The following is a 10953-nucleotide window of genomic DNA, read 5'->3' as shown; positions in this document are numbered from 1 at the left end:
AATTGATTCCCTATTTTTGGTGGGGACACATGTTTATCACTATTTTGCTATGGCTGCTGTCAAGCCTAGCTCTGTCTCAGGGTAACAACAATCTAGACATCCACCATTAATGTTGTTCTTAACGTATAGACTCCATGCATAAGTTATGTGTCACACGTTTGCACCAGGACATCTTTATGCTCTCCAAACCACTGAGCCCTGTTCTGTCCTTGGTAGAGGTCACGACCTTCCCTAATTATGCGTCATTAGCACGTGTAATAACAGGAGTATGGACCCCTGGCGCGAGACTGTGCATGACTTGACCCCTGAGACACTTGACATTTCCTCATCCTTGGCAGGACATGCTCATTTGGCCTTTGACCTCTGACTACAGTCTTTAAGTCGCAGCATCATTTCCATACCAGTGGCTCCAGTTGGATGACTACTGCGTCTTGTGGTTCAGTATCAAACCTTTTAAGAAGATTGGCAGGGCCAAGTTAAATGCATTCCTTAGGTCTGAACGTAGGCATAATCTTATACAAGGTGGTAATCTGATTATTTTGTAGATAGATTGTTGTCAGGGAGAGGACATGGTTAACACTTGTGCAGAAGGCACTTGCTTCAGCCTTACATTGAAATGGACTGAGTTAAATGGATTCAAGGAGAGCCGAACAGGAACAATTGCCACAAAATAGAAATGCTCAGATCCTGGAACCTGGACTGGTGTTCCAAAGAAGGCGGAGCCACAGGGCGGCTTCATAGGAGAAGGCCCCAAGAGGAAGAACCCGCCTCCCCGCCCTGAATTTGTGGGGGTAGGGACTTATAACAAGCGGTTTCATGATAATAGCCTGCCTAGCGCCACCTCTCCTGGGGTACAGAGCTACCCTGCACTCAAACATGACAGTGAGGTCAGAGGGAGCCACTCCCTGCTGCCTGTGTACAACATGAAACACCAGCAAGCCTTACACTGAAAACTGTGTGGGTTTTTGGAGTAGGTGTTAGGGCACGAGTGGGCCCTTGAGTCGTTCACTTATTTAACTGTGAAACTGGCTGTCACACCCCACCCTCTGCTGATGCCTCAGTTGTTAAAGTCACAAAGATCCAGAGAGTTCGTTGTGTTGTTATAAATGTACGACTGCCCTGAGTATCAAGGGCTGTGATAGGCCAGCTTATGGCATCTTCATGCCAGCTATGAAGTCGACCACCTCCCTTTACTGAGCAGTGAAAATGACACTTCCACCCACAGGGCTGATATCAGCTGAATGCATGTGGGCGTGTCTGCATATGTGTGTGTATGTGGATAATATGCATTGCACGCCTGCACGTGTCATGTTTGCAGTATAAATGTCTACAGAGACCTCACGGGGTTCACGTTTCTGACGCTAACCCAAAAGATATGTGAAGTTCCTTCATTTTTAAAACATTTATATTACCTACTTTATGGTCTTTGTAACGCGTCTCTGCCGGAAGGCCGCCTCCATCGTTATAAGGAATGAGGCTGGGAGGAAAGGAAAGGGTTACATGAGGAAGGCGGTGACGCAGTTGATTTGAGCAAACACGTTTCGTTTCTGGGTCCTTCCTGAGTTCGAGGGGGGGTCATGGTTGATTCGGTCTGTCCGAGGGAGGTAAGAGGAAGTTCGAGTTATTCGTGAATTGTGGTCTGGTGGCTTCAGACTTTGTGAAATGGGATCACAAGTCATGGGTTCAGAGAAACAAGTAGTAATTCTGCGTAAATTCACGCTTTTGACGTTTCTGCAATTGGATATTGCTTTACCTTGACCCGACGGTATTGGCGCCCTCCATAGGTAACAGTTACAGTGCACCAACGTCGCTCATATTCGTTTTGGTATGCACGGAGATGAGAGACATGCTCAGACTCACGGGATGGTGAGCAGGCGCCGAGACTCCAAGGTGCTTCCCTCCGTTCCAAAGTCGGTAGCTCTAGCCGTTACGCCACAACCTCTCTCACACTAACCCATTTTCAATATTCTGTTCAATTTAAAGCCATGTGTAGACAAGAAATGTGTGTGTGCGCGCGCTGCACATATGAAAAAGTAGTACCACTGCTGTGAGTGAAGTCAATGTGGCCGGAGATGGTCACGGTAAAAGAAAGGGGACCGTCCCTCACCCCCATTTACGTACGGATTCTCGAGTACAGGGACTAATAAACACACGAACATTACCTGCGTTCATTTTCTCACTTTGCGATCGTGGCTTTCGGTCAGAATGTAAACTCCTCAGTTATTCAGCCAGACAAAGCTTCCGTCCTGAAAAAACTGTGGCCCGAGAAACTGCCCCAAAATTAGCAACATTCTCTTTATTGCTAACGCTAATTGAAACAGCAGGTTAGTAAGCAGGCAGAGGACAACTGCACTTCGTGTTACAGGGCAGTGACTGCCGCTTTAAATCAAGGTGCCAGCTTCTGGCACAGAAGCATCGTCTCGGTGAGAGCACCTGATGCCTGGCCAGAAATTGTGATACACGCACAACTAGAACAGTGTGAATGAGTTATACGCAGCCTCCTCCTGTGGAGCCTGTAGAGACCGCCCGGCAGTGTGCACTGGCAGCGCCGTGAAGCTGCGCCCATTCGCCTGCCCTCTGGCTGCACCAGACGCGTCGCCCGAGGTGAAAAGACATCCTCGCAACCTAAACTACACCCGAGGGTATAGTCAACATGCCCCCCTCTTATCGACGCGGCAAAAGAAGGTGTAAGTAAAATATTGGGACTCGCTCTGTCTCTAGCGTGACCCCCACGGGAGCGGTTCCACGCACGGTCCCTTCTGAGTCTGAACTCGGGAGGAATGGATGGGTACCAGAGAGACCTGCCTCCACCCCGAGAAATGCTGCGCTTCAGGGGCTTGATGTGGGAGGCAGGAATCACGGTGGGCACCAGAGCATCCTTCCGGTATCTGAAGGATGTCGCCCATCTAGGACTGAGCACGAAAAGCAAGGGCCAACATGAGTACCGGAGCATCCTTTCTCCATTCCTGGGATGCCTCACTCGCTTCGGAGGCAGGAGCGGGCCCGGGTGGATGCTGCACTGCAAGGGCTCGACTTCGAAGTGGGTACCAGAGCATCATCCCTCATCTTAGGGATGTGGTACTTCTAGGACTGAGCATGAAAAGCAGCGTCCACTGTGGGTACCAGAGCGTCCTTCCTCCAGTCCTGGGATGCTGCACTCGCTTAGGATGCCGGAGCCAGTCTGAGCATCAGAACATCCTTTCAGCGCCCCGTGGATGTTGCTGTTCACGGGAAGAGCTTGGCAGGTAGGAGCCGAAGGCGATACCAGAGCATTCTTGCAGCATCTGACGGATACTGCGCCTGACGAGCTGGAGTTGGGAGAGAGGTGTCGGAGCGGATAACACCATAGCACCCTTCCTTCATTTGAGGGATGTTGAGATTGCGAAGCAGGAGCCGGAATATGTGCCAAAGCATCCTTCCTTCATCCCGGGGTCTGGTCACCTGCTGTTATCAGAGACCCCTATATTCCACTGAGCTTCAAGCTGCGAGTGAAGTGCCACTCCGCATGAGCTAAGAAGCGCCCCTTCGGCTCCCCCAGTCCTAGCTGCGCAAGGTGTCCTTATCCAGTATGGGGCACCCCGGCTGCACACAGCAACGGTATGCACCTTGCTCCCTGTCACTCCATGTGGCATCACTGAGCTGCTGTGGCTCCAGCACGGCGGTGGGCGGAGCCGAATTTCGACAGCCTATTGGCTCTTGAGTGGGGGGGGCTCTACACTGATGGGGGCGGGATACCCGTGCCCATCAAAGCCTTTCCCAGCCAATGAGCGTGAGGCCTGAGCCGAGGCGTGCCCCTGCGCTCTGCCAAGCAGGGGAGGGAGGAGGGGAGGCCGGGGGCCCCCGAGGCGGGCGAGGGAGCGAGCTGGGGGGAGCTGTCAAATGCGCGGCGGCCGGGAGGCGGTGGATCAGTGCAGCTCCGAGAGCCATGGCGACCACAGCGTCCAGTCACTACAGCCTGCTGGGCAGCGCCGGCCCCATGGTGCCGCACTCCGAGGCGGGCAGCATGCAGCAGCAGCAGGGCTACCGGGACGTGCAGAGCGACTACTCCCTGCAGAGCCACGCGCACCAGTGGATCGCCGCCCTCTCGCACGGGGGCGACGGGGGCAGCCCGTGGGCCAGCAACAGCCCCCTGGGCCAGCAGCAGGACATCAAGCCCTCGGTGGTGCAGGTGCAGCAGCAGCAGGCGGTGCGAGAGGAGCTGCACGGGGGCGGGGGGCTGCAGCAGCAGCAGCACCAGCAGAGGGCCACGCACCTGCTGCACCAGACGCACGGCACCCACCACAGCGCCTGGAGGCCCAGCACGCAGCACCTGGGCGGCATGGCGGGCTCCGGGGGCCAGGGCTCGCTGCTCTACCCCCAGGCTGGCACCGGCTTCACCGTCAACGGCATGCTGGGATCGGGGGGCATGCACCACCACAGCGGGCTCCGGGAGGCGCACGAGGACCACCACGAGCTCACGCACCCCCAGCACCAGCACCCCTCCCAGCAGCAGCACCCCTCCCAGCAGAGCCACCACGACCCGCACTCGGACGAGGACACCCCGACCTCGGACGACCTGGAGCAGTTCGCCAAGCAGTTCAAGCAGCGCAGGATCAAACTGGGCTTCACGCAGGCCGACGTGGGGCTGGCGCTGGGGACGCTATACGGCAACGTTTTCTCTCAGACCACGATCTGCCGCTTCGAGGCGCTGCAGCTCAGCTTCAAGAACATGTGCAAACTCAAGCCGCTGCTGAACAAGTGGCTGGAGGAGGCCGACTCGTCGTCGGGCTCCCCCACCAGCATCGACAAGATCGCCGCGCAGGGCCGCAAGCGCAAGAAGCGCACCTCCATCGAGGTGAGCGTCAAGGGGGCGCTGGAGAGCCACTTCCTCAAGTGCCCCAAGCCCTCGGCGCAGGAGATCACGGCGCTGGCCGACTCCCTGCAGCTGGAGAAGGAGGTGGTGCGGGTCTGGTTCTGTAACCGGAGACAGAAGGAGAAGCGCATGACCCCCCCGGGCGGGCCCATGCCGGGGCCCGAGGACGTGTACGGGGCCGGCAGGGACACGCCGCCGCACCTCGGGGTGCAGACTCCGGTGCAGTGAGCCCCGCTCTCGCCGCGGATTCTCTTTTTGTATCTTCTTCTCTCTCGTGAAAGACAGGGCACCGGACCCTCCGGGGGCGGCGGCAGGCGCCGCCCCGTGCGCGCCGGGTGTACTGGCCGCCGGCTCCCGGCTGGCGCCGGAGAGGAGGAGTGAGCGCCGTGGGGCGGCGAGGCGCAGCGCCCCGCAGACAGATAGCGCCTTGGGCGGGCGCGGGGCAGCGCGCTCCTGACGGGCGCAGCCTGTGGGGTACCACCGCTCAGAGCCCCGCGGGGATTCAGAACCAGAAACTGTCGAGAGAGCAGGATGGAACCGTACGAATTTGCACTGCAAGAAAACTGAGGTTTACATGAAGCAGTTCATGGAGATTAGCGCTCTTTTTTCCTACCTTCGTTTTTAAAAAATGGACTTGCAATTTTACACAGGGAGTGTTAGCCAATGGGGCGCCTTCAGAATGTTGAAGTGATATCCTTTCAGTTATTTTCGTAAATGTGTATGTGAACTTTCAGAACGATGCAGAACCCACACTCACAGATGTACACACTGTACTATATATTATGTATGCACACGTGTGCCACACCCATGTATATGGGTGTGTGTTTGTATATATGAGATGTGTACACACGGTCATATACATGTGTGTGTGCTATGTGTGAGTGCACTCATATATACGCACACGTGTGTGTGTGTGGCACGTGTATACATTAAAATATGTTAGCAGTCCACCAAAATGCATCTCCTATCACAGGTTATACTTCGCGGCTGGGGTGGGAGCAGGCATTACATTTGCCTGTTTGGCTCAGTTGCAGCAAAAGCAGGCATCGTTTGCCTATCAGGGGAGGCTGTGAATGTATAGGCGCCCTGACTGCTTTATTCCAAAAGGTAAAGTGCGCTACTTCTCTGGGTCCCCCCATCCCATGTCTGTGCCCCGGAAGGACACTGGCACCTTGGAGAGGGTCAGAGAACAGAGGCGCGCGAGCAGCTTCAGACGCACATGCGAGGCCCCGTCACTACCTGCTTACACCCTCATCTCACAGAAAAAGTCCAGGCCACGCAACCTCGTGTGCCCACGTCACCCCTTAAACTGAGATTAATTATAAAAAGGGGGAGGGGTTCTCAAGCATAAACATTGTTTGAATATGTTTCCCTAGTTGCTTCTATTTATTTCTGCTCTGTTTCGCTGGTGATGAAACTCCTGCAGGGCGTATCATAGTTTTATAGCCCCTTCCTTAGAGAAATGACTGGGACAAGGAAAATTAGCTTTTGGTTTCATGTTACACTTTTGGCCCTATATCAATTCCACGTCCAAACTTCTAATCGCAAAATACAGTGTCCTAAATAAGTAATCTCCAAATTTCTTAGGTATTATTTTACACACAGTTCGACCTGTAGTTTGTCTCATTCCACCCAAACCCACTTGTTTTAGGGCCAGGTTAATGTTCTGCTGGAACTCAAGTGCTGGCACATAATGGGGGAAAGGGCTTGACGGCGCTTTGGGTGCAGGTCATTTTTTTTGTGGCAACCTACTGATGTTAAGATCAAGGTTTTGAGAGCCCATGTTTTTGAAAAACATCTTGCCAAATATGCTTTTACATACTACTTCCGGTTCTGTAAAAAAAACATTTCTGGGCCTTAAGTAGAAGTGAAAACCCAAGCAGACAAAGAGGGGCGTGATGTTTCCACATACCAAAACAGACAAAAAAAAGTAAACACACGCTTTCATTCTAGGTATTTATTTTTCCAACCTTCCGGCTATTATTTTTATTTGGGGAAATGTTTTTAAACATTTAGCAAAACAAAAAAAGATGATTGGTGGATTGCTCAAACTACTCTCGCCCGCTTGTTATTACTCGGGGGAACATTCCATTCCACCGTTTCTGCTCACTGTAGTACCCGGTCAGAGACCAGCCATTTGCATATCAGATTTTAGCCATGCCTGTGGACACACACACTGATTGTAGACTCGCTCCTAATACTAAAAGTATTGTAGGTTGCCCCTTCAACACTGGAGTCTTGCTGCGCCATCGCAGTTCTCACCTCCCATCTCTTTCCTCAGACACAGCCGCGCCTCCAGACCCGCTGTCCGCGAGATGCTGCTCTTGTAAACACGGGCACGAGCTCCCGGATATGCGTCATATCTCTGGCCAGGTCTAGTGCCCATCTACCCACGTTCATACCCTCTAATAGACGGGGATACAGATCAGAGCCGTACCCTGCAGACCCCACTGCTTCTATCCCCTCTCTCAGAAGTTTAAAAACACACACACATAAAAAATAAAAAATGAGAACTATGTACATATGTTTAATAATTGTCTTAAAAAAACAAACGTTTTCACTATTTTTCTTTTGTCTATTTTATTTTTTTTAATCGCTTCCCAGGGAAACATTTGCATATCATTTTCAAATGTCCTGTCTCCCTCAGTGTATATTTATTTACGTTCAAGCGAAAAATTGTCCCAGAAACATATTTTTCCCTTTAGCTTTAAATGAATAGGTGAACAAATTCTATGTGGTGCAATTTTATGTTTTCATTTGTGTTCGTTCTCTTTAGAATCTTTTTTAGGAGGAGGGGGTTCCATTCGGATGTATTTGTGGGCGGAAAGGGATATAAAACACAGAGATCCTTATATATTTATGTTAAAGTAATATTTTATTATCTGCATAAAAGAGAAATGCACAAGGCCTTCATAGTTTCTTCGAATTATTCGGACGCCATTATTTTATTTTCAGAGTAGTCGTGCTGAGGTGCATTAGTCTTGCAGTTTCAATTTTGTGCATTTGCAAATCGTTTGCTAACGTGTAAAAACCGAATCCTCATACTTTCTAATGAATTTTTAAAATAAATTTTATGCATTCTGACGGTTTTCCTGTTTATAACTTCTGGTCTGTTGGCGCGGCCCGAGGAGCCGATGTGGGTAAATAATGTGTAACCGTTTGCACCCGTGATTTTTCAAAGAGGGTTGGTTAGCGGGGGTATTTGGGGGTATCCGTCTTTTGTTTTCATCGAAGTGTCGCTCCACATTCTTCCTGGTTTGTGCCTCTGCGTGCTGGGAAGCGCCTTGGCGCCCCTCCCCCGCCTTTGCCCCTTGTTCCTCAGAGGGTCGGTTTTAATAGGAACCGTGAAAGGCCACATTATGGCGGGTGAGGGGCCCGACCCATGTTAGGGGCACCCCGCCCGCAGAGGGGGTTCAGGGACACCAGGCGCGGGGTACGCTGCCTTCTCAGGGGCCGAATTGCACCTCCCTCCACCCTCGTGCCCTGGTCCGGATGACATTTGTGTATTTTCGGAAACGCATTTAATTAACGGGGCATTTAAAAACCTAAACTCAGTTGAAAGGCTTTCAGTGGTCTGGTTTACCCTCTGTTTGGTGATGCATGTATTTAAAAAAAATATATATTACTAAGTGTTTTTGATGAAATGTTTTTAATTAATTGATAATAAATAAACCCAAGGCGTCCTCTGTTTGGTGACGCGCATTGATGACGTTCTGAACACAAGGACATTAAGGCCTTGTTTCTGGCCTTGACGGGTTATATCCTGTAAAAGTCACCTGATCTAATGAGGTGGGGTGACGGCGGGGAGGGGCGTGCTTAAAGCGGGTCTGGGATCTGGTCCATAAGTATGTAAATGATGTGTGTTTGGTGGGCATGAGTCCTCTGCAGGAGGTATCCTTAGACAGAGAGGGGGCGGGGCTGTCACATGTTAGTCTGTGTGTGAATTGGACGAATTACTATTTTCAGCCCCCCTCCCTTCCCCCTGTAAGAGTGGGTGAAGTTCTCAGCACCCTGTCTGCAGGCGAGTGCCCATGCCAGCAGGCCCTGGCTGAGCAGTGTGCACCGGCTGTGCTGCTCTCAGGCTGCCATAGCCGTGGCCAAGTTGGTGTTAGGCTGGCATGTCAGAGGCTGGGTGGCATAGCCTAGTTACTGATGTCAAACAATGGTCAGGGTGGTGCAACCTAACCTGGTTGCTGGTGTTCGGGACCTGTTGAAATGGTGTCAGGCAAGGAATGGCCTATGCTGGGTGGGGTGGTCTGCCTGAGGCTGGTGGGCAATGAGCGGTTTAGGCTGAGCGGCGTGGTTTGGCTTTTGGGTCCAGGCAGGCAAAGGAAGGCCCAGGCTGGGGTGCTTGGCCTGGCTGCTGGGTTGAGGCAGGCAAGGGACGGCCCAGGCTGGGGTGCTTGGCCTGGCTGCTGGGTTGAGGCAGGCAAGGGACGGCCCAGGCTGGGGTGCTTGGCCTGGCTGCTGGGTTGAGGCAGGCAAGGGACGGCCCAGGCTGGGGTGCTTGGCCTGGCTGCTGGGTTGAGGCAGGCAAGGGACGGCCCAGGCTGGGGTGCCTGGCTGCTGGGTTGAGGCAGGCAAGGGACGGCCCAGGCTGGGGTGCCTGGCTGCTGGGTTGAGGCAGGCAAGGTATGGCCTAGGCTGGGGTGCCTGGCTGCTGGGTTGAGGCAGGCAAGGTATGGCCTAGGCTGGGGTGCCTGGCTGCTGGGTTGAGGCAGGCAAGGTATGGCCTAGGCTGGGGTGCTTGGCTTAGCTGCTGGGTTGAGGCAGACGAGAGATGGCCTAGGCTGGGGTGCTTGGCCTAGTTGCTTGGTTGAGGCAGGCAATGGTTAGTCCAGGCTGGGCTGCTTGGCCTAACTGCTGGGTTGAGGAAGAAAAGGGGTGGTCTAGGCTGGGTTGCTTGGCTTAGCTGCTGGGTTGAGGCAGATGAGAGACGGCCTAGGCTGGGGTGCTTGGCCTAGTTGCTTGGTTGAGGCAGGCAATGGTTAGTCCAGGCTGGGCTGCTTGGCCTAACTGCTGGGTTGAGGAAGAAAAGGGGTGGTCTAGGCTGGGGTGCTTGGCCTGGCTGCTGGGTTGAGGCAGGCAAGGTATGGCCTAGGCTGGGGTGCTTGGCTTAGCTGCTGGGTTGAGGCAGACGAGAGACGGCCTAGGCTGGGGTGCTTTGCTTAGCTGCTGGGTTGAGGCAGACGAGAGACGGCCTAGGCTGGGGTGCTTGGCCTAGTTGCTTGGTTGAGGCAGGCAATGGTTAGTCCAGGCTGGGCTGCTTGGCCTAACTGCTGGGTTGAGGAAGAAAAGGGGTGGTCTAGGCTGGGTTGCTTGGCTTAGCTGCTGGGTTGAGGCAGGCAAGGGATGGTCCAGGCTGAGGGGGGTGCCTGGCTCCCGGGTCCAAGCAGGCAATGAATAGTCCACATTGAGTGTGGCAGTCTGGCTGCTGGGTTCAAGCGGACAATGACCAGTCCAGGCTTTAATAGAGTGGCTTGGATGCTGGGATAGGCTGGGCTCTCCCTGTGATAACAGCCGCTACACCGACACATCTTCCATTTCACCCTGACCAGAATATTGGTACAGTATCTGGGATAGGCAACGCCGGGCAGTCTGCACGCAAAAGAGGGCAGAGACACAAACGAACCGCTGCCCCCTCAGCCTAATTTGACTCCTGTCTCAAGCTGGCCAGGAAGCCCCTCTGTGCGCGCTGCCCCCTGTGTGCTGTGCACACAGCCGGCATCTGCTCGCTTTGCATATGTATGGGGAGGCTCCCGGGCCAGTGTGGCCTGCTGAGGCCCCCACTGCGCACTGCCCGTGTCCCCTCGGCCCTTCTGGCAGGCTGCACACTGGCCGCCTGCTCCCGCCTCGGTGCCTCCTGTTTATGGAGCCGGGGACGACGGGTGATCGATCACAGGGCCTCGCCCGAGCACCAGGCTGCGTGAACCGTAAAAGCCTTCACCCCCACAACCCCGTGGAGCCATCCACTGCTAACACACCGCGTCGTGGCCGCACGGGCTGCGCCCGCCTCTTCCGTTCTGATCCTATAGAGTACCTGTCAGTTCAGATAGCCCCTTCCGGGGTTCAGAGGCAAGGGGATGGGGTCACTGGTCCTT

General features: G+C 53.8%; 1 protein-coding gene across 1 annotated transcript; it reads left to right on the top strand.

The window, feature by feature from the left end:
- Positions 1-3910: 3910 nt before the first annotated feature.
- On the top strand, positions 3911-5080 carry POU3F2 (POU class 3 homeobox 2). The gene has a single exon (XM_078646841.1). The coding sequence runs from the start codon at positions 3926-3928 to the stop codon at positions 5078-5080; it is 1155 nt and encodes a 384-aa protein (XP_078502967.1). The 5' UTR covers positions 3911-3925.
- Positions 5081-10953: the final 5873 nt, after the last annotated feature.

This window comes from Lissotriton helveticus, chromosome 6, assembly GCF_964261635.1.
Source record: "Lissotriton helveticus chromosome 6, aLisHel1.1, whole genome shotgun sequence".
Taxonomy (NCBI): domain Eukaryota; kingdom Metazoa; phylum Chordata; class Amphibia; order Caudata; family Salamandridae; genus Lissotriton; species Lissotriton helveticus.
Note: the sequence above shows the minus strand (reverse complement) of the source record. Positions and strands in the feature narration are given on the sequence as shown.